The sequence below is a fragment of the Hyperoodon ampullatus genome, assembly GCF_949752795.1.
Source record: "Hyperoodon ampullatus genome assembly, chromosome: 3".
Classification (NCBI taxonomy): Eukaryota; Metazoa; Chordata; class Mammalia; order Artiodactyla; family Ziphiidae; genus Hyperoodon; species Hyperoodon ampullatus.
Window position 1 is genome coordinate 38,579,546 of NC_136916.1, and position 22,639 is coordinate 38,602,184.

Sequence of the window (22,639 nt, forward strand, 5' to 3'; positions counted from 1 at the left end):
GTCTCTTGGATGTCATTAAAAAATGCTACTCACCACTTTTCCAATTCAATCCCGTTGTTTGAAAAATGGTGATACTGTCATATCATCCTGCTTAATTTTCTCCATGGTCTTTTTGCTGCCTCCTAACTCCTGTTTAGGACTTGTTGGCTTGCTTGTTGCCCATCTTGCCTGCAGGGTGCAGTCCCCTTAGAGCAGGGACCTTGTCTAGCTCATCACCACTGTCTCCTTGGCCTCGAGAAGGGTGCCTGGCACACAGAAGATGCTCTACAATTTCCTGTTGATCGAGTGAATGAGTTGGTGCTGGAACCCAGGGGTCCCTGGACCCCCGCCTCAGGGCTTCTCTCACTGGCTTGTTTTTCTCCTCTTCCCAGTTTGCCCCAGCCCCCAGCCTTCCCCGACGCCTGGGCGCTGCCACGTGCATGACGTCATGGGCCTGCCGGCCCTGGGCCTGCTCCTCCCGCTGTGCTGTGTCTCGGGCCTGCCCTTCTACAACGGCTTCTACTACTCCAATAGTCCCCACGGCTGGAACCCGGGCAAGGGCCACGGCGAAGGTGGGTGGCCTCCTGGGTCGACTTCTGGCTCGGCCAGGTGACGAAGACCTGTCCTGGCCCCTGCTGTGATGTGCAGGTTCCAGGTTGGGACAGGGGCGAGGGTATGAAGCCAGCAGCCCCTCTCCCAGCTGTGCAGTGGTCCAGCCTCGTTTCTAAGAGGAGCAGAAGAGGTGTGGTTCTGTTACCCCGTGTTTGCTGGCCCCTCAGATGTGGAGCCAAGTGCACTGTAGGACAGTCATTTTTGCTTTTTAGACTTTCCCCAAAGTCCTGCCGAATTTTCCAGGATTCTGCTTAAACATCACCTCCCCAGGTCTCCCCAGTGGAAAGGGGGTTTGGGGTTAGGGAGATGTGAGTCTGAATCTCAATTTTGCCACTTACTGGCTACGTGGCTTTGGGCAGGTGACTTTTTATCAGTGGTTTTACACACCTACTATGTGTCAGGCATGCTTCTAGGTGCCTTACATATGTTACCTCGTATGATCCTCACAGAAACCCTGACACAGGCGAGGCCTTGTTAGGTGTAGCTGTTTTTCAGCATGAGCTCCTCTGCAGGGAGCCTCCCTGTCTGTCTCCTGCTTACCCCCGAGGCTACCCCCTGCCCCCACCCTGTGTACCTCCAAGGTCTCAAGTCCAGACCCAAGATCCTAAGACCATGAGGCCCCTATAGAGGGGCTCAAGTTAGAGATGGGCCAGCCTTAGCCCATAAACCTGGTTCTTGTGGTGCACGGGAGGCTCTGTGTTTGTTTGTCCCCCTGAGCCCTGACTATAATCTCTAGAAGTCCTGGCCTCATCTCACCTGTGTTTCCGGGTGTTTGGGAAGAGTCGTGGTGGACAGTGGACAGAGAGTGAGGGGCAGGCTGTGGTCTCCTGTGGCCAGTGTGTTAGGGAAGGAGACTCAGGGGGATTAGAGTCCCAGCCACCCACCCATCTGGGGGTGCTCTTGCTGCCTGCTACACCAGTTTGCTTCTTTTTTTAAAAAAAATATTTTCTATTTTATCTTTTTTTATTTTTGGCTGCGTCGGGTCTTAGTTGTGGCACGTGGGATCTTCCTTGCAGTGCACGGGCTTCTCTCTAGTTGTGGTGTGCGGGTTTTTTCTCTCTAGTTGTGGCGCGTGGGCTCTGTAGCTGTGGTGCGCGGGCTTAGTTGCCCCACGGCATGTGGGATCTTAGTTCCCCGACCAGGGATCGAACCGGTGTCTCCGGCATTGGAAGGAGGATTCTTTACCGCTGGACCACCAGGGAAGTCCCCCAGTTTGCTTCTTATACCTAACAAACCTAGTGGCTTAAGACAACAGCCATGTATTTTGCTCATGATTCCATTTTGGTCAGCATTTTGGGCTGGGCTCCATCTCTTCAGTCTTGGCTGTGCTCACTTAATTGATCGTGCCTGCGGTTGGCAGGCAGATCAGCTGGGGGCTGGTTGGTCTAGGATGGCCTCAGCTGGGATGGCTTGTCTCTGCTCTCTGCGTGTTCTCACCTAGCAGGTGAGCACAGTCTTGTTCTGATGGTGGTTGGCAAGGTTCCGGGAGAAAGAGTAGCCTCAGCAGGGCCTCCTGGAGCCTCGGCTCAGAGCAAGCACCACAGAACAGTCACTTCCACCACATTCATTTGGTCAAAGCAAGTGGCAGGGCCAGCAAGGATTCAAGGTGGCAGGGGGCGGTGCATAGAGTCACCTCCTGATGGAAGGAGATGTAAAGTTGTGTTGCAGAGCGTGTGGATACAGGGAGGGGTGCAGCACTGCGGCCATTCTTGTAATCTAGAACCCTGGGCCTGGCGGGAGCTGGGAGTGAGGGTGGGGTTGGCCTTTGCAGGGGTACAGACGTGCTGCAGCAGGCCCCCATCTGCACCTGCCTCTCCCCCCAGGCATCTTCAATGGAGTGAAGCTGGTGGTAGAGACGCCTGAGGAGATCCTGTTCTCCTACCGTGGGGCCAACGTGACCCTGCCCTGCCGCTACCACTACGAGCCGGCCCTGGTCTCTCCTCGGCCCGTACGCATCAAATGGTGGAAACTGTCAGAGAATGGGGCCCTGGAGCAGGACGTGCTGGTGGCTATTGGGCTGAGGCACCGCGCCTTCGGAGACTACCGAGGCCGGGTGCATCTGTGGCAGGAGAGGGAGCGTGAAGTGTCACTGGAGATCCGGGACCTGAGGCTGGAGGACTATGGGCGCTACCGCTGCGAGGTCATTGATGGGCTGGAGGATGAAAGTGGCCTGGTGGAGCTGGAGCTGCGGGGTGAGACGCCAATGGGGGCTGGGTCCTGGGAGCTACAGGGAGAGGGCTCTGAGAAAGCATCCAAACCTCTGTGCTTTTGGCAGATAAACATTTAATCCTCAGAACAACCTCAGGAGGAAGCTGCTCTTATTCTCACCCCCATTGTACAGCTGAAAAAATTGAGGCACAGAGAGGTCAAGTCACTTACCTAAGGTCACACAGCTCATAAATGGCCGAGTAGGGGTTTGGCCTCAGGCAGTCAGGCTCCAGAATCCACTACTCTCTACTCCCTCTTGCTCACATCCTGTTCAGAGAGAGGGGGACAAGAGCGGGGCACACAGCTGATGGAGACAGAGCTGAGATTCAAGCAGGGTTGGCAGGCAACACAAGCAAATGAGGCAGCCCAGGGTGAGTGATAGGGAGTGGTGGGGACTGGGGTGCACTCCTGAGCCCTCATCCCATCCGAAAGGAGCTGCTCTCTTCAGGCCCAGCTGATGATGCCACATCAGAAGCGGGCCTAGTGCAGCCAGGTTTTCTGATTTGAAAAGAGAAGCTTATATTTTTATGTGAAATCTAACTTAAAAAAAAAAGCAAACCAGGGCTGTGCAAGCCAGCCAAACTCTACACACTAGATCTTATGTATGGGTCCCTGTTGTGATCTCTACATGACTCCTACCTTCTCTGTCTCTCGGATGGGACTGTGTGTCCTCATATAACTCCTACCTGTTAGGGAGGCAGCTGGGGGGTATGTAGAGAAGGGTGACCTGACTCCATGTCCATCCCATCCCAGCTGTGGTACCCTGGGTCAGTGCTTCACCCCCAGAGCTGCAGTCCCCTCACGTGTAAAATGAAGAACAAGGGCAGTTCCTCCTTTACCTCCTTCGAGGAGATGAGGATAAATGTGAGTCAAGGGCCTATCAGTCAGTGCAGATCTTTGCCATCAGCAGCTGCATCCCCAGTCCACGTGGCTTAGATGGTGGCCCAGAGGTGGCCTATGACGTTGGGGATGGTGGGGGATGGGAGGGAGCCTGTGAGAGCCATTTGTCTGGGGACCACAGAAGCAGCCTAGAGAAACAGGGAACTCTCACCGTGTTCCTGCGGCTGGAAGGGCTGGGAATTTGGGACGGAACCAGCCATGAAATAAGCCCCCTGCAAACACACATGGAGGTTGTGCGCTGATTGTCGAGGCCCAGGGGCCTCTCTGCCCCCTCAACCTGGCTCTGCCCAGGGGCCTGGCTTCCTGCCCCAGGTGATATTGGGGGTGTGGGGCCCAGATGTTCCCAGGCCCTTGGCCACAGGAAGGAGATTCTAAGGACTCTAGGCCCTGCTTCTAAACAATGCCAGTCCCAGGCACTAGGGATACCGCCTCTCCTTAAGGTTTCATCTGACTTGGTAGAGACTGGATCTAGGGTGTTTAAAAATTTTTTTATTATAGTAAAGTTTCAAACATGAATGGTGACTTTTGAGGGAGCCTATGGTACCTATAAGCCTCTGGCACCAGAAAGGGAAGCCCCCTGCCCAGGACCTCCCTGACCTTGAGCCTCCCCTTTATTAAGACCTTTTACCATCCCTCCTCTTCCCCTGAATCCGTCTGTCCCACGTAGAAACTTGTATTCTCCTAAGAAGCTTCCACATTAATGTTAGTGTTAATGTAGATGATGAGGTCTCAGCTAGCGACAGGGAGAGCCAGAGCCCAACAGTGCACCCTCTCCTGTAGATGGCAGTACCTCCTCACTGGTGTCTTGGCTCAGGCTGCTGTAATAAAATACCGCAGTGTGGGCGACATAAACAACAGCAGCAATTCATTTCTCGCAGTTCTGGAGGCTGGAAGTCCCAGATCAGAGTGCCAGCATGGTCAAGTGAGGGCCCTCTGCTAGATTGCAGACTTCTCGCTGTGTCCTCACACGGTGGAAGGGGCTGGGGGTGGGGGGTGGTCTCTGGAGTCTCTTTTAAAAGGGCACTAACCCCATTCATGAGGACTCCGCCCTCCTGACCTAATCACCTCCCAAAGACCCCACCCCCTAATACCATCACATTGGGCATTAGGATTTAAACATCTGAATTTGGGGGAACACATCGAGACCATAGCCCTGGGGTTCTTGCAACAGCCCTGTGAATTAGGCCTTAGTCTCATTCTGTAGTTGGGGATATTAGTTAGCCGATTAATTCATTACCTTAACAAGCTAATAGTTTTCTGAGTACTGCTGTGTGCCAGTCTAGCTCTGGGAGGGAGATGTAAAGCAGATGTAGGCTCTGCCTCAGATTTGGATATTGGACAGGAGATGACAGGTTTACAGAGTTTTTCTGAGGGATTGTGTGTGCGCGCGCGTGTGTGTTTGTGTGTGTGTGTTGAGTAGATTTGGGTCTCCAATCAGCTGGGCCCAGCCCATCCATTCAAGCTGCTTTTTCCTCCCTCCCCAGGTGTGGTCTTCCCTTACCAGCACCCCCAAGGGCGCTACCAGTTCAACTTCCACGAGGCCCAGTGGGCCTGCGAGGAACAGGACGCAGTGGTGGCCTCCTTTGAGCAGCTGTTCCGGGCCTGGGAGGAAGGCCTGGACTGGTGCAACGCAGGCTGGCTGCAGGACGCCTCTGTGCAGTACCCCATCACGCAGGCCCGACACCCCTGCGGTGGCCTGGGCCTGGCACCTGGCGTGCGCAGCTACGGCCCACGCCACCGCCGCCTGCACCGCTATGATGTGTTCTGCTTTGCTGCTGCCCTCAGGGGTGAGTGGAATGGCTGAGCACAGGCCTGTGGGTGGAAGGGCAGCGTTTGGGGAGCTTTCAGACCTCTCTGCCCACCCTGCTGGCACCTTCACCTGGAGGTCTGGAGCACCTGTACATGTTGAAGCCATGTCCAGCTGAGGTTTTTGTTTTGTTTTGTTTTGTTTTAAGTTTCCTGTGTTCATTAGGGATGCTCTTTATTTTATTTATTTATTTTGGCCGCGCCTTGCAGCATGCGGGATCTTAGCTCCCCAACCAGGGATTGAACCCATGCCCCCTGCATTGGGAGTGTGGAGTCTTAACCACTGGACCACCAGGGAAGTCCCCCAGCTGAGTTTTGAGTGCTTTGCTGCTGTTGCTTCACACCCATCATTGGTTTGGTCATTCATCAAACATTTCCCGAGTGCCCACTATGTGCTGGGGCCAAGGCTAGGCACTGGTCATCATAGACAAATAAAACACAGTCTGTCCTCACAGAGGAGCTCATTTCATGGGAAGATAAATGAATAAAAACAAATTGGTTCCGTGCCATATCCCAAGCACTTAGAAAAGTGCCTGGCACATAGTAGGTGCTCAGTAAATGTCTGAGTGAATGAGAGACTCTGATTGGTCCAGCAGAGGTGGGGCACCAACCCAGGGTGCAATTAGGGAAGGCTGGGGTGGAGTACCGATATGACTGGAGGAACCCCAGCCCCATGGCAGGTAGGATGGAACTCTCAGAGAGGGGATGAGGACTGGGAAGTTATCCCCCAACAGTATCCACTGCAGATGCCCACAGCCTGGCATCTCCCTAGGCTCAGAGAGCTGTCAGGTCTTTGGGGGCTGGTTGGTGGGGTCTGGATGGGCTGGCATTGCTCCAGGCCCTGTTGTCTTCTCTGGCTGCCCACTCCACTGCCCAGCTCTCACGCCCCACATCCCACAGGGCAGGTGTACTACCTGGAGCACCCTGAGAAGCTGACACTGGCAGAGGCAAAGGAGGCCTGCCAGGAAGATGGTGCCCAGATCGCCAAGGTGGGCCAGCTCTTTGCCGCCTGGAAGTTCCACGGCCTGGACCGTTGCGACGCTGGTTGGCTGGCAGATGGCAGTGCCCGCTACCCTGTGGCTCACCCACGTCGCAACTGTGGGTCCCTGGAGCCTGGGGTCCGAAGCTTCGGTTTCCCAGACCCACATAGCCGCAAGTATGGCGTCTATTGCTACCGGCCGCGCTAGCGCCGGGCTCCAGCTCTGTACTCACGCCTACCCCATCCGCTCACGGGCTGTATTTATTGAGTAGTTCATTCTCCCTTGCAGGTTGGGGCAATTTTCATTTTGTTTTTATACTTTTCAACTTAAAAATTTTTTAAATACTATTTTTTTTTGTAAATCCCACAGATCCCAGATCTTCCCTTTACTCAGGTAGACACTCCAAGGCTCTCCCCCTCCACGAATCCTCCTGCCCCTCTCCTCCAGGACACTTGAGGTCCATGGGCTCACGAGGGCTCTCTGCCATTGCTGAGCCCAGACCCCTTCCCTGCTCCTGGGAGGCTGGCGCCCAGAGCTGGCAGTGGCACGAGATGCCAGGGCGTGGTGGCTGCAATCCTCCCTCCGCCTCAGCCTGAGGAGAGGAGAGGGCATCCAGGGCGGCTCTGGAGCTGAGCTTTGGGCCTTGCAGCCTCCTGCCCTCTCGTACTTCTTTGGCAAGCAGCTGGCCCACATCAGCATGGCGGAGGAGCTAGGGCTGGAAGCAGGCCCCTGGGCTTCTGTGTGACATCCCAGGGAAGAGAGAGACTTTCCTCCCCATTTTTTCCTTTTCTTAGTTCCAAAGAGTCCATATTTTGTTCTCATTTTTCCCTATTTGGGGAGCAGCCCTCAGGTGTGTGTACTTTTTTTGGACAACAAATGGTGCTGTGACCCCTTCCTCCACCCCGAGTCCGTGCTCTGGGTCTCACTCTTTATCTCATTCAGTCTTAGGGCCCAGCTCCCTGCCTGGTGGGAATGGGGGACCATTCTGTCCCAGACTTCAAAGGTCGACTGGGTCTGTCCACTGGAGTGGGTGGGAAACGCCATGGGCTGCACCTTTGGGCTGCCGTGGTCTGGCCTTGCCTGCCCTGGGGACACCCTGCCTCGGGGGCTGGCCTAGCAGCTGGAGGCGCTGGCTCGCTGTCCCACCATCTCACTCCCGGCTGTGAGTCTGCGTGGACACAGCCCAAGAGTGGGAGGTACCTCTCGGGAGACCAGAGGAAGCTGTGCCCTGCAGAGGATCTTGGAGACCAGCCCTCTCTGTGCCTCACCCTCTGTCCCCACCGCCCCCCATGTCAGCCTCAGGAAACCAGACCTTTTGCCTCTGCGCAGGCACACCTCTGTCACCCACAATCAGTAATTCACTCTGTCCTTCAAGTAGCCCAGTGCTTCTCAAAGTGTGGCCAGCACCACCAGCTTCACCTGGGAACGTGTTCGAAATGCAAATTTCTGGACCCCACCCCTGATCTGCTGAGTCAGAAACTCTGGAGTGGGACCCAGCACAAGCCCTCTCGATGCTGATGCAGGCTCAAGGTTGAAAACCACTGACACAGTCGTGTTCCCAATGAATCAGTTAATTAATCAATAAATTGCATGATTATTGTGTTCCTACAATGTGACCATTGCTGCATCCTCTGCTTTTGTCCACTGATCCTTTCCAGATCTGTAGGTAACCTGGGTACACAAAAATATTCACCAACAAATACTCAACCACACACGTACACACCAAAGAGACACTAGCAGACTCACACTGGCACACACTAACCAACACCCAGACACCTTCATAAACACAGAATCAATGCCCACTGAGCAAGTATGATGAGAGGGTGGCGCCGACCTGGCCTTCTAAGGAGGAGGCTGGCGGAGGGTCACTGCCTGGCGTGCACACTCCAACTCGACTCAAGGTCTGTTGAGGGAAATCCATAAAGAGTCGAAATCGTTTTCGTTGATATCCTACAGCCTACTTAAGGGCAGGATGCCCAGACCTTTGTGCTAGCTGCTAGCTAACCATTTGACCTCAAAAATGTATAAGCAAGATTCACTGTTCCTAGGCTGTCTGCAATTTTTTTCTTCCCTCTTACAAGTCCTGATTTTGCTTCTGTTCTGGGACTCTCTCTATCCATCGACTCTTCCTATGTGAGCAAACAGTGTAAATCAAAGGACCAAACTCTGGATAGTGGCCAGATGTCTCACTTGAGTTGTTCTTTGACAGCATGCCAACTGGCAAATCCATACACAGCACCCATTGGCTGTCACACACACACACACACACACACACACACACACACTCCATCATATGCACAGGTACACTTGTGAAAATAAAGCACCACAAGTGTGACTGTCCCAGGCTTTCTGATCAGACAGGATTTGCAAGAATTCGGGGTCATTTGATCCAAAGGTGTCCCCACTGCCCCCATACCTAAGAGCCCCTTCAGTTGACCCTGGACCATGGTCGCCTTCTCTTTAAATTAAGAAAAGAAGGGAAAAGAAATAGATCTCTTCCAATGTCTTTATTATCATTATAATTATCATAATCTTTAGTTTTCAAAAATATAAATAGGTGCACGGAACCCTGGTGCCTGCACGGTCCCGGGGGTGGGGGAGGGAGGGGGGAGGGTTGGGCGGCACTCCCACCGGGAAGGAAATGCCCCCCGCCCAGCCCTGCCGAGATCGAGATCGACACCAGCTAGGGTGGCAGACCCGGGTGAGAGGACTCTGGAGAAGGGACCCTCGGAGGGAACCCGACCCCCACGCTTCAGAAGGTCCCTCGATGGCTCTCTCCTGCACGCTCACCTGCGGCCGGAAGCCACCCCCCCAGGCTTCTCCCCCGCACAGATGGCGCAGCCCTCCGACTCCGTCTCATCCATACATTCAGCTGCGGTTCCGAACTCTTCATGCCCTCAGGCCTCTGCCCTTTCCTCCCTCCTCCCTAGCTCTCCCTGGAGGTGAAAGAACCAACGATTGCACTGCTCTTGGATAAAGTCAGGAAACAAAAAATTACCTTCTTTATTTAACTTAACCCCTCCCCTTCTCCCCTGTCCCTGCGCTGGTCCCTGGAAAGGCACAACGGGAGATTGAAGAAACGTCTCTAAACTCAGTCCACGGGTTACAATACGTTTGCTTTGCTTTGGCATTTGGGAGGAAAATTAGATGCAGTTTTGGCGATTTGGGAGGGTGGGTGGGTGCATACACAATGTGGGATTTATTTTTTTTCCTTCTTTAATGGAATTCCTTATATGACAGAAAGCGACAAGGAGAGGACACCATCCCTGTGGGATGTCAGCCTGGCAAGGCTCCTGGGCTCAGCATCCTGGGCACGTCCTGGAAGCTCCTCTCAGTGGGCCGTGCTGGGGCGGCTCCTCCGCAGGGGCCGTGAGCTCCGCTTCTGTAGTCTGCGCTTGTAGGTGGAGGCTGGGGTGAAAGGGAGATGGAAACATCTGGGTGAACCCTGGGAAGAAAGTGGGCCAGCCCAGCCTCTCCCCGTCCTGCCCCTTCTCCGCTGGCTCCCCTCCCTGCAGAAACCATGGGCTCACGAAGGCAGCCTGAGGCTTTACCCACTCCTTGGTTTTGATTTTTCTTGGAACCACCTTGGGCTAAGGGGCTTCGGGGCTGGTGTTGAAAAGGAAAGTGGGCCACCCGCTTTCGTCTTCACCTTCTCAGTGCAAGTGAGCCCTCCCTGGGGGCAGCGGACATCTGTGATTGAGCCCACGGATGGTGCAGACAGCGGGGGGTGGGGAGGAGGACGTGTTGGCGGTATCTAACGCCGTGTGGGGCGATGCTCACGGTCTGTGCAGGTGATCCGAGGGTCCTCCCAGTGCCCGCTGGGCTGGCACCGGATGGTGGGCACATGGCGCTGGACAAAGCCCTCGGTGCACTGGTACCGCACCAGGGAATTGATCTCGTACCGGTCCTTCTTCTGTCCGAAGATCCTGGCGTGCTCCACCATGGGGGGCTCTCCGCAGGCCACTGAGGGGCAAACACCCTTCAGAAAGGGCTCTCAGAGGGTATCCCGTGATGCCCCATGCTGGTCATGAGCCAGTATGGCCCCCTCTGGCCGTGAGGAGATGGGCTCAGAGCCCAAGGAAGGGGCACGGAGCCTGAACACCCAGCAGTGCGCCCTGACTGCTGGGGAAGGGGTGCTTTCATGCCGCACTAAGAATCTGGAAAACAGTGGTTCTAACATTTGGGTTCCTGGATGATTTAGAGCAGCAGTAAGGGAATAAAAGGGAGAAAGGCGGGGAAAGAGGGCGAGAGCCGGGCAGACTGTCTGTGACTTCTCTATGAAAACAGTGATGCAGGGGAAAGTGGGAACTAAAGGAGGCCTAGGGAGCAAGGGAGGGGAACGAGGCCAGGAGCGGGAACAGGTGGGGAGTTTCCTACCCGCACCTAGGTGTCCACAGACTTAAAGCTGATGATCAAGGCTGACAACTCCGACTCTGCGACGGACGGGCTTGGGAACCCCAGAGAGGGAGGCTCCCAACCTATGTGTGATTGTGGGTGACTGTCTGTGCTAATATCCAAGGCACCGTATGTGTGGAGGGGGTCTGTCCTCCTGTGACCTTCACCCTCTCCCTGTCCCTAGTGGGCTGGCCCTTGCCATCAGCTCTGGGATGCTGGCATTGGGAGTGGCCCCCCAGGTCAGCTCCAATCTGCTAGTTGGGCAGGTGAGGTGACCTCAACAGCCAGGAGTCCGGGTGACTTGCCCCGGGTCACACAGCAGGAGCCTGGAGTCTTGATTCTCTCCACGCTGCTTATCCCTCCCAGGCTGCTGCTTACCTGTGCCCTTTTTACACGTGAAGGGCAGCTGGTAATTGCAGGGAACGTCATTCCACTCGCCCTTCTCATGCCAGATCATCACCACGCAGTCCTCCCCAGTGGCAAAGAAGTTGTCAGGCTGGTTGGGGCGCCAGTTCTCAAATTGCTGTGGGTGGGAGTGGGGAAGGGGTGAGGAGGGGGCAGCAGCAGTACAGCTTGGCCGGACCCCTGCTCTCCCTCCCCATCAAGCCCCTTCCTGGCGGTGGCGCAAAGACTGCTGGGAGTCTGGTCAGGGTTGTCCCAGGTGCCATGGAACCCACGGGCCCTCCAAAGAACTGCTCACACCGCCTGGCTGTGGTCCTTGTCAGGAACTCAGAGCCCCCAGGACTCACAGTCCCTGTTAATGAGCTGACGACACTCTCCTCTTCCATATGGGCCAACGGGGCTGGTCACCCAGGCTGCCTGCTTGGGCAGGACTGGGAGGTAGAGATATGGCTCCCAAGTCCAGACCCTTCCTTCCCAGTCTTCTTGCTCTAGCCTGGCTCAGGGACAAACAAGTCCCCTTTCCTCTAATGTAACTGCGCCCCTCCCCCATGACCCTGTTCATATTCGCCTCTTCCAGGGAGCCTTCCCTGAGGTCCTTTGCTGACCTCCATCATTTACTATGTGTACTGTTCAGCTGGCATCTATGTTGCTTTCTATCTGTCTGTCTGTCTCCTTGAGTGGACTCGAGTCCTCTGTGGGCAAGGAACCACTCTAAAGCTTCCATGTTCCCTCTCGGTGGTCTGCCTTCATTCATTCATTGCCTTCCTCATCCCTCACCCTTCCTTTCATGTCATTATTCAGTTGTCCAGCCCTGGGCTGGTCTCTAAAGGAACAAGAACGAGACACAATCTCTGATCTCAGGGCTCCCAGTCCAGCAGCTGCTCAGCGAATGTTTGCATGTGATTTGAATGTGTCTCTCTCTGGGGGTCTTTATTCATCTCCTCTGGGCCGCCAACTATCCCGGGTGCCCCCAGCAGAACTCACCAAGGAGTGTCCATCTGACCAGCGGAAGTCTCCTTCGATGGTCTTGTCATTCAGGCCGATCCACTGATAGTCCTGAGCATTGTCTGGAGAGAGGACATGGGTATGGGGTGCCCTGAAGGTGTCTGAGAAACTTGAGCTCGTAGAGACAGAGGGGATGGAGGGGTGGCAGGAGCTGGGTGGGCTCCTAGGAGCGTGACACCTGCCTCCAGGGTCCTGAAAAGGGTCTTAGCACCTGCATGTTTGGAGTGCATTTGGACCATCTCCCTGAGCTGACATGGACTGGTGACAGACTCGGGGTTAATCCAGGGCTGACTGACAGACAGTGGGCTGTCCTGGGTGCAGCCAGAGCCATGGCCCCTCAGGCGGCGGAAATGCCCTTCCCTCCCTCCCTGCCCCCGACCCCTGCCGCCTCACTGGGCCCAAGTCCGCTGACCGCTGTCAAGGGAGATCCTTCACCCACGTGACCATTCTCCGCTTGGGCCCCTGAGGCCCGGCCGCACTCACTGTTGACAAACTCCTGCTCCTCAGGGGTGACGATGCTGCTCAGGTGTGACTGCTGCTTCCGGCACTGGCCCTCGGCGTCCACCCAGGTCGCCCGGTCGGGGAAGTGGCGGTAACAGTGGCCCTGGAACTTGGTCCAGCCCTTCTCACACAGCTTCTGGTCTGCAACACAGGTCAGGGGCTTGAGGAGAGGGCCTGGAGGCCGACTGGAGATGGCGTCTGCTGCCAGTCTCAGGGCAGGGATTCCTGCGTTCACCCTGCCTTCCGGGTCACTCCCCAAAGGAAGGGAGAGGCCCGACTGGATCGGGGCTCCAGTTGGAAGCCAAGAGGCCTGGCCCTGCCCCCTCCTCCCCCAGGAGCCTCTGGGAAATGCCAGGGACCCTTTCTTTTCCTGATATTGCCTCCCACCCCCAAAGCTTTTCTCCTGTTGAAGTCTGCTCTGCAGGGCTGGCAGAGCTCAGCAGCCAGGTAAAAAGAGGTGGGAAGGTAGGAGGTGTTGAGGCTTAAGGAAAAACATGTCTCAGAGGCTCTGAGGGGCTCCAGGGCGAGAGGGAGCTGCAGGGAAGTGTGTGAAGGGGGCAGCAGCAGGCAGTGCTGGGGTCACGAAATGGAAACTTGGGTGGGGACAGAGGAGCAGAAATGTCTGCTTTGGGTCCAATGAAGACACAGAGCTCTAAGTCTATCCTATCAGAGCTGGCTCTAGCCGAGCACATGATACTGTCTCAGGGTCCACGACCCAGGGACCCTGGCTTTTCATTCTATTTCTTGGTGGCAGATGGGAAGAGGGGAAGGGCTTCTCTCCTCCCAAGCCTACATTGGTAATGGATTCTGAGTCCAGCAGAAGGCACTGATGTGGAGCTCTTGGAGCAGAGCCTGGAGGGACAGACAGAGGCAGGTGGTGCTGGAACTGGCTCCTTCAGGCTTGGGAAAGCCATTAGGAGTGTGTCTTCCCAACTCGGTCTTTATTTTTTTATTTTATTTTATTAATTAATTTATTTAACTATTTTTGGCCGCTCCGTGCGGCATGTGGGATCTTAGTTCCCTGACCAGGGATTGAACCCGCACTCCCTGCAGTGGAAGCATGGAGTCTTAACCACTGGACCGCCAGGGAAGTCCCCCAACTCGGCTTCTAGTGACATTACATTGGTAGCTTTAACTGGCCCTCGTGAGAGTGTTATACCCCAGAAATTGGCAGATGCTACAAATCAGGGATCCTCATTCCTCTCTGAGAGTCAGTTGTTAAACATCTGCCAGCACAGTACGGGACAGAGGGAATTCCAAGACCCTCTTTTCTTTCTTTCCCTGGTGCCTCACAGGTGAAGGGCTGTCCCTAGGGCCCTGGGGCTGAGTGTAGGGCCATGAACCCCTCAGGCTGTATGGCAGCCTCCCTGGTCTGGCTGTTCCAGGAAGAAAGGACCAGTACCTGAAGGGAAGGATGCTTAAGCTGAAGGGGTGGATGCTTGGCAGGGTTGGAAGACAGACGCTTGGGAAGAGCAGAGAGAGAGAAGAGTTTGAGGCCAGCAGCCTTTGAAGAAAGAGGCAGAGCAGCAGGAAGGCTGAGGAGGATGCTGCCAGTTCCCTGCTGCCAATGCCTTCCCCAAGGGTTTGGAAAGAAAGGCAGAGAGACTTCAGAGGTAGCTGAGCACCTGAGGAGGCCAGAGACATATCATCCCAGGGCTGATTGTGGGGTCCATTTTTGGGCCACCTGAGTGCCTAAGGACTGAGTTGGGTGGGCAAAGCTGGAGGCAGCAGCTGTGCTGGGAGGGGCCAGGGCCATGCAGGATGGAGGCTCTGGGGAAACAGCAACACAATTCCAGGAAGGCTGCAAGAGGAGCAGGACCAGAGCCAAGGCTTGAAGCACCCTTGGGGTGGTGAGCACTCAGGATTGGAGCAGGAGAAGAGATGCAGCCCTGCTCAGTTGGGCGCCCAGGCCCAGGCCCAGGGCCTGGTTCGGGAGCTCTGGCACCCTCGCTCTGCTCCATCAGAGTGCAGAGCCCTCTGCGGGCCTGGCCTCCACTCCAGCAGGGCACTTCCTCTCCCAGTCTGACACCCAAGAGCTGTTGTCTGCGTGGACGTTCCATGCCCTTCTCCCTGTGGCAAATATTCTGGCACCCTGGGGAGGAAATCCTTGTAACTCTCCACCCCCACCCCAGACAACACCCCATGCACCAATTTCTTGGAGTCTTGGGGTGAAGGTGGAGAATGGGAGGCTGCAGGGAAGGAGGGTCCAGGCCAAGTCTTTTCTTCCAGAAGTTCCTCCATCAGTCTGTAACCTTGGCAGTGCCTCCAAGGAACATGCAATCCAAAACTACCTTCCCACTCTGATTAGGAGTTTCAGTTGCTGTCTGGAAGTTTCTGGGATGTCTAAATTGAGAGTTCATTGAAAATGGTTTTGAGCCCCTAAACACTTCCAGTTCTGCACGGACCATTGCTACTCGCAACTGTAAGCTCCATCTCCCCCTTTCTGAGTTGGGGTGGCCCTGAGATGGGGAGACTAGGAAACACTGAAGGTGAGAGGGCTGTGGGCTCAGTCTGGCCTCAGGAAGTTCCTGGCCCACAGCTCCCCTTGGCAGGGCCTGGCCCAGGTGCAGAAACTGAGGGGTTGGCAAGGCCCAAGAGAGGAAGCTCAGAGCCCTTGCAGCGAGGCTCTGTTCTCTCTGGCCAGCCTTTTGCCTTGCACAAGGGAGGGAGCAAGGAAGCGTGGACCAGAGTGGCACTGACGTGGCAGCTGTCACAGTGGCAATGAGGACAAGGTGACATGCAGCTGTCCTTGTGCATGCATGACTTGAGCATGCTGGTGACACGGGAGCTCTCAGACAGACAGACCATAGCTCTTGCCAGAGAAGAAGAGGAAGGCAGCTTGACCAGTGTGGCACGGTGGCTCCCAAGGCCATGGAGGGGCCACAGAGGTCCCGTGGGCAATACGGCTGGCAGACACATGCCCATGGCCATGCTGGGAAGATCCGGGGCTCTCATCCGGAGCAAGAACCAATGACTCCCACCCATAGTGTCCTTCAAGACAAATGCATGGAATTGGCTCTGTCTTCTTAGTCTGATGCATGCACCAACTTTGCTGGTGGCATCTGGAAGCCCTGGAGCAGGTTAGTGTTTGAAAGGTCCCCCAGAGCCCCACCTTCCAAAGTGCAGGCTGGCCCGGCCTGCGTGTCTCTTCTGCAGTCAGATCAGCCAGTGCCCCAGAGGAGGGTTTCCGCAGGGAACAGCAAGAGAAGGAGTGAGAATGAGTGGGGCCGACTTCTCACTTGTGGCCCCTGAAGTGGTTGTCTGGATGGATCTTGGGGGCCCCACAGGGCCTAGAACCTGTGGTTAGCAGGGAAGGATGAGGGAGGAAGAGGGGGTGCAGCAGTTAGTAACATTAGCTGAAGCCGAGACGGTCGTACCGATCTCACACAGGTCCCCTTGGTAGCTGGGAAGGCATAAGCATGTGAAAGAGTCGATGGCGTCCACGCAGGTGGCTCCATTCAGACAAGGGCTTGAGAGGCACTCGTCAATGTCTGCAAGAAACCAAGGGCCACCATTAGGACTCCTGCCGGCAACTCCAGCTTCACAATTGCATTGCAGCTTCTTTATGGGTGGCCAGCCCTGCTGCTCTCCAGAGCCCTGGATTTCCTAAGAACTGTTGCTGCTGCTGCTGCTGCCGCCATCTTGGAGTGCTGAGCCAAAGATCCAACAAGGGTTTTCTTGGATGTGTGTGGTTCTGGATGGGCAAGCTTGGAGCATTGGAGCCAGGTTTCCCAGTGGGTGAAGGGATCTGCTGCTTCTGAGGGCAAATGCATACTGTGAGAGTGAGCTTGGAGTTCCTCCAGGACGTCTTCTCTTGTGAATATTTCAAGAAGCCTTGAGGTCTGAATTGGCTCTCAAACATGGCGGTGAGCAAGGACACTGGAATTCCAGTTCTTGAAGGTTGGTTAGAGCTCTTTCTCTTCCTAGCTTCTTTTGTATTTATAACCAAGGAAAGAGGACAAGGCCGTGCAGTACTAGAACAAACAAGCTAGAAGTGGTTCACAGAGTATAGGATCATGAGAAAATGGCAGTGTGGGATATCCACATGAGACTTGGTAGATTTTTTTTTTTTTTTTGGTTGCAGACACCTTCTTTGTCTTCAGTAAATAAGATTCTAGAGTATCTTATAAAGATAAGCCAACATTGTTATCTTGGGGGGAGGGACAGAGACCCAGCCTAATATTTCCCCATGTAATCTCCTTCCAGTTTAAGGCCTCAGAACATGGACATCTCCAATGAGTCATGATTTCTCGAAGGGCTGCATCCTGGCCAGTGGGAGACCAGGGTTTGAAGCCAGCAAGGCACTTAGTAAGTGGCCACCCACCAGCACCAGCCTGGGATACTGGCAGGTCCCTATCAGCCTCTGTTCCCCAGAAGACTCTTCTTTCCTTCTGTTCTTCTGGTCCAGGATGTTCTTTGTGATCCAACTTCTTTGTGGGACTTACATTGGTAAGTCATTGGCCTTTGCCTCAAATTTTCATCCATTAGCCAAGGTGAGAACTGAAACTCCTAATCTGGTCCTTCTGCACTTTCAGAGAAGCCAGAGACCTAGAGGATCCTTCAACTCTCTTTGTATTCATTCTCCAAAAACACCAGCTGGGATACTTCCTCTGGGAACATGATAAAAGGTATTGTGAAGCTCCTCTTCCCAGGGGATTAATAAAATTCTGGAATGAAAGGGTTCCACTGGCTTATGGGAGCAGCATGATATGTACAGCTATGTTCATACAACCTTCAGGACCTGGCGTGTCTGTGGGTGGTTTCCACGTAAGCAGCTCCCTAAATATGTTCCAGGACTTAGTTCTTACCTCTCCTAAGAACAGACTAGATCTTAAAGTCAATCCTCTGATAAGAAGATAAAAGCACCTTCTTCTGGATCCTTCTCACTAGTGCATAGCTGATGTTATCTAGACCAGAGCTGGGTTTGTGCAATGGAAGGCCTGAAAATCTCAAGTCCTCAGGTATGTCTCTCTTCCCACGAAGTTCTTGACTTTAGTCAAGGAGTGTACACCATGGGCTAGAAACCAACAGTTCCAAGTTTGAAACTGTTCCAAGCAAAACCAAAATGCATGGAGGAACAGACTGAAATCCCAGCATGCACTTGGATTCCCAGCATGCACCAGGATTCCCAGCAGCAGCAGTAGCAGCAATAGGTCAGGCCGGTGGGCGGAAGCTGGGGGAGGTTCTCCTGCTTCAGAAAAGCTACTGTTGTCTTTCGTCCATTAGCGTCATTATGGAAGATGGGAAGCACTGGCCAAGGGGGTATTAAGCAAATGGAGGCGCTAAAGCAGTTGTACAGAGCAGGGGACAGGAGTGGCCCGTGGGGAGAAGAGCCAGACATCAACCCTGGGGCCTCTGGCCAACCCATGCGGGAGAGGGTGGGAGGGCGGAGGCCCCGAGGGAGGTCAGGCCAGGTAGCTTCCAGTGGTCCCAGAAGCTTATTTCACATCACTGGCCCCTGCAAGGCAGCCTGAGGTCTAGGACTGTTTTCCTTTGGTGTTTGGCCAGGGCACAGGATCTGAGAAGGCTGCAGGGACTGAAACTCAAGGAACCAGGTTCCCGGGCTCAGAAGCTGTTTTATGCAGGGCCCTGAATTCACAGATGAGGAGGAAAGGAAGGGCCATAATCCTGAAGACCAGAGAGCCTGTGAGTGGCACTGGGGCAGCTTAGAGAGGCCTTCAGCAGTAGGGAGAGGGCTGAGCATCCTGTGTGGGGCCTTGTCAGGCTTGTGGTGTGTCCTCTCCCCTTCCACTGGCTGGAAGAGCCACTCTGGCCCTGATTTGCCCACCTCTTACTGTGAAGGCAATTGGAACATTGCTTGCCTTCTGGAACCATGAGAAGAGTTGGGCTGGGCCCTGCTGTACTTTGGGTACCCCAGACAAGGTGACAGCAGATGGAGGATGGGAAGGGCTTTGGGCAATGGGCAGACTGTATGAAAGAAGAGAGGAAAGAGAGGGAGCCAATATCTCCCAAAAATCTTCTCTGAGCCAGACGCTATGTCTCACACACACTTATCCTCCCAGCGGCCCTATGGCATGCACGTCGCTGGGCCATTTCACAGATAAGAAAACAAATGAAGTGACCTGCCCATGCTGGTAAGTGGGGGAGACAGATTGGAGAAGATGGAGGAGAGAATTAGACCATGAGGATGAAAGCTGGGCCTCTGTTCCACATGGAGACAGAGAAAGACACTGGAGTCCTGGATCTCAGCATCTCATTACCATTTCTGCTGCCCCAGCCAAGGGCTCACCGGTCATCACTAAGCAGGGACTTTGCGTCCTCTTCTCTCTAGTCCAACCAAAAGGGATGGTTTGTTCCTGAACAAGGCCCTCTAGTGATATCTCTAACTTAAGGGAGAAAATAACTGAGAACCCTGGTAAAGGTGAGGGTTCTGAGTTGGAGACCACAGGTCTCCACCCTGAAGGGGTCTTGTCCAGCTGTTGCCTCGGTCAGAGCCCAGGATTTCCAAGTTAGAGCTTATTTTGTTCATAGAAAAGGTTAAATGAAGTGACAGCAGGCACTTTTACTTAAGTGATACCCAACCAAAAGGGTTGCCACTCGTAAATAGCATGGTATGAATGGTACCCCTCAAGTTGTTCAGTGTACAACCTGTGCAGCTGTATGTAGTGACCCTGGACATGACTTTCCTGGACAAGGATAGGCGGAAAATCTCCTCAAGAAGCACAGAGACAATTTCTTAGCTCAACAGATGCTCTGCACCCTGCAAAGACCTAGGATCAATCAGGATGAACAGAATTGAATACGTACAGCCACTTTCTGGTATATCACAATCAACAGAAGGATTACAAGAGCATATTTATCAGTTCCAATTTGCTTTAAAAACAAACATGATTAGATTAAAAGTATGTTATGGTTATTTATACTATCAAGTTGTTCATATTTTTAAAGTTTGATCTTGAATGTAACTTTAATATCCTGCTAAATTCAATTAGTTGCCTGCTAAAATCTGTCCATGGACTTCTTGGTTAAGTCAAGTCAAGAAGGTGTAATTTGGGGGCTTCCCTGGTGGCACAGTGGTTGAGAGTCCGCCTGCCGATGCAGGGGACACGGGTTCGTGCCCCGGTCTGGGAGGATCCCACATGCCGCGGAGCGGCTTGGCCCATGAGCCATGGCCATTGAGCCTGCGTGTCCGGAGCCTGTGCTCCGCAACGGGAGAGGCCACAACAGTGAGAGGCCCACATACCGCAAAAAAAAAAAAAAAGAAGGTGTAATTTGTATTTTCACTCGTAACCCTGTATTTTCACTTGCTTGGAAAGCACTTCCCCCCACCTCCCAGGGATAAGGTGTCACTAGAATTCAAACATCACCCCACTAGGGGGAGAGACAGGGTCAGGTCATAGATCAGAACCCCAAGTCCACAAAGTAAAAGATGTCAGTTAAACAGAAAAGAGGCTGATTAAATTTTAAGTTCATGCCCTTCTAACCAAGGAGTTTAGAGAAATCCAGGCAATGCCAGTGATTCCTGGGAAATTGGACGTGAGACCTGATTTCTCAAATTTAGCTGCCCATTAGAATCACGGTGGTAGTTAATCTTTAGATTAAAAAGAATTATCACCAGCACCAGAGTCCCCCCCACCCCAGACCAAGTGAATCAGAATAGCTCAGGGCGGGGCCCAGGTGATTCTAAGGAGTAGCCAGGATTGAAGCCTCAGAATCAGAAATCTAATCCCCACAGGAAATACTGTATTAGCAATGGAGGTGGGGAGGATGCTTCTGCTTTTTAAGTGGATCCGAATAGGATAGTCCTGCTTTTTTTTTTTGGCCACGTTGCTAGGCATGCAGAATCTTAGTTCCCTGACCAGGGACCAAACCCGCACGCCCTGCAGTGGGAAGCGCAGAGTCTTAACCACTGGACCACCAGGGAAGTCCCCAGTCGTGCTTTTAATTGCTAAAGAATCTAAGTATTCATTAAACATATTTATTTTGATGTAAAGAGTAGAGATTAATTATTTATCAAGAACTTGTTTGTGGAATGCTGACTAAACAAGATGACGCTGATCTATACGGTCTTTTAACAACCTGTGGTTCCCAGTTCTAGAGCCAAATGACAGGTGGGTGATCTGTGGATACTGGACACCTTCTGCAGTCCTTTTGGAAGCACCAGATCTTGAGCTTGAATTGAACAGGAGCGACCTGGGACCCCAGGGGTAGAGTCATGGACAATGAGACCCCAGATTTTGCATGTGGATGACTCTTACCACTTGCCCTTTAGAGATGACAAAGCTTTTTGTAATCAGTGGCTTGAGAGATGGGGAAGGGGAACTGGTCAGATGATCTTAATTCTCATAGCAGTGTTTCTCAGCTCTGCCTGCACACTGGAGTCACTTGGGAGTTTAAAAAACCCCAGTGCTAAGGCCACAGGACCATTCCAATCAGGATCTGTGGGGATGGGACCCAGTGCCAAGGCCACAGAACCACTCCAATCAGAATCTGCAGGGGTGGGACCCAGGCATCAGAATTTTTTTAAAGCTGAGAACCACTACCTTTGACCCTATTTACAAATGAGGTAGTGAGGGCTTGTCTGTGTGTCTAGTTGGACCAACTCCAATTCTACAGCTGTTCTTCATTCTGGTTCCCCTGAAGTCTGGCTTCTAGCTCTTTAAGACCGACAACCGGTTGTTATGTTCAAGAGAAGGCTTCTTATTTAACCGAGTGTGTTAAACAGCGAACACCTCAATTCTTGATTGGACTTGCTCAGTAAAGTTAGGCAAATCACTTAACCTCTCTGTGCTGCAGTTTCAAATGGGGATGATTACCAAGCTCTCAGAGCTGCCTAGGAAGAAATTGTGGGAGAGAAAGCCCTTTGGAAATATACACCATTAGAGAAAAGTTGTCCTTATAGCAGATGAGGGCCATTGTCACCTACTTCTAATTTCAGAGGGGCCAGGACATGAGCCTTGCTGTGTGACTTCTGATACCAGTGTCACATTTTTGTTTCAAGCATCAGGTTGGGGAAGCAGTTGCTAAGAACGGAGAGAGGTGACAGAAGATACCAAAAGCGGGCAAGGGAGTTCTGGTCCTGGCGGCTGTCCCCACCCCGGAAGTCCTGTCGGGCTCTGAGTCTGTTCCTCGCTGACCCAGGATGAGCTGGCCGACAGAGCTGAGCTCCACAACACTTCACCCAAGATGGGCCCCCTGCTGCTCTCCACCTGCACACCCAGACCCAGGGGGGGATGTGTCTGCACACCTGGCACGATGCCCCCCAGGGGCACTGCTCACGGGACAGACAGAGCCACTCCCACCGCTGACTGAAGACTTTGTGTGCTGGAAAGCGCACAAGGTCTCCCTAAGTTTTCCTCAGGGACGCGCTCTCCCAGGACAAAGGCAGTGCTCTGCCTTCCCCTTGGGGGTGGATGACACAGGGGGATGTCTATAGCCCCTGGGGTCACTATGGCTCAGTGGAAACACTGTCCCCTCGGTAGAAAGGCCAGGACCTTCCTAGGAGAGCCTACCTTCTCTGGCCACGGAGGCCCATAGTGTTCTCAGTCACGGCCCCCCACACGTGGGCAGAGGCTGACCCCAAATCGGGAGAGAGTGAATAGATATTCATCTTAGTGCCTGTTTATATATAAACATATATATTTCCTGTCTAAGTGCCAAGGATACAGCATCTTTATATTATGAGTATCTAATGTATTATGAGGTGTTATTTTGCATATATATATTAATGTCTATAAACACAGAAGGCTTCTTTGTGTATGATGTAAAGGTATTTTGCATGTGTCCTAGGTATGACGCCCTTTTAGGGAAGGCCTTGGGTCTCTGATGCCTGACTTCAGACAGGGCGGGGCTGAGGGCCTGGGAGCAGTGCAGAGAGCTAACCCAAGAAT

At 53.5% G+C, this 22,639-nt stretch overlaps 2 protein-coding genes across 2 annotated transcripts in view; one reads left to right on the plus strand and one right to left on the minus strand.

Annotated features, from left to right (window-relative positions):
* Positions 1–427: 427 nt before the first annotated feature.
* On the plus strand, positions 428–6,732 carry HAPLN3 (hyaluronan and proteoglycan link protein 3; the record flags this gene model as incomplete). The annotated part of the gene is made up of 4 exons (XM_079699402.1): positions 428–551; positions 2,415–2,783; positions 5,184–5,486; positions 6,406–6,732. 4 exons carry the CDS (start codon positions 428–430, stop codon positions 6,690–6,692), a joined length of 1,083 nt encoding a protein of 360 aa, XP_079555528.1. The 3' UTR covers positions 6,693–6,732.
* Positions 6,733–9,816: 3,084 nt separating this feature from the next.
* ACAN (aggrecan) overlaps positions 9,817–22,639 on the minus strand; it is a gene marked incomplete at both ends in the record, with an annotated part of 35,135 nt that continues 22,312 nt past the window's right edge. Inside the window, 5 exons of the mRNA XM_079701001.1 lie at positions 9,817–9,893; positions 10,266–10,448; positions 11,259–11,403; positions 12,267–12,349; positions 12,771–12,929. Of these exons, the coding sequence (XP_079557127.1) occupies positions 9,817–9,893; positions 10,266–10,448; positions 11,259–11,403; positions 12,267–12,349; positions 12,771–12,929 (647 nt within the window). The remainder of the gene's footprint in view (positions 9,894–10,265; positions 10,449–11,258; positions 11,404–12,266; positions 12,350–12,770; positions 12,930–22,639) is intronic.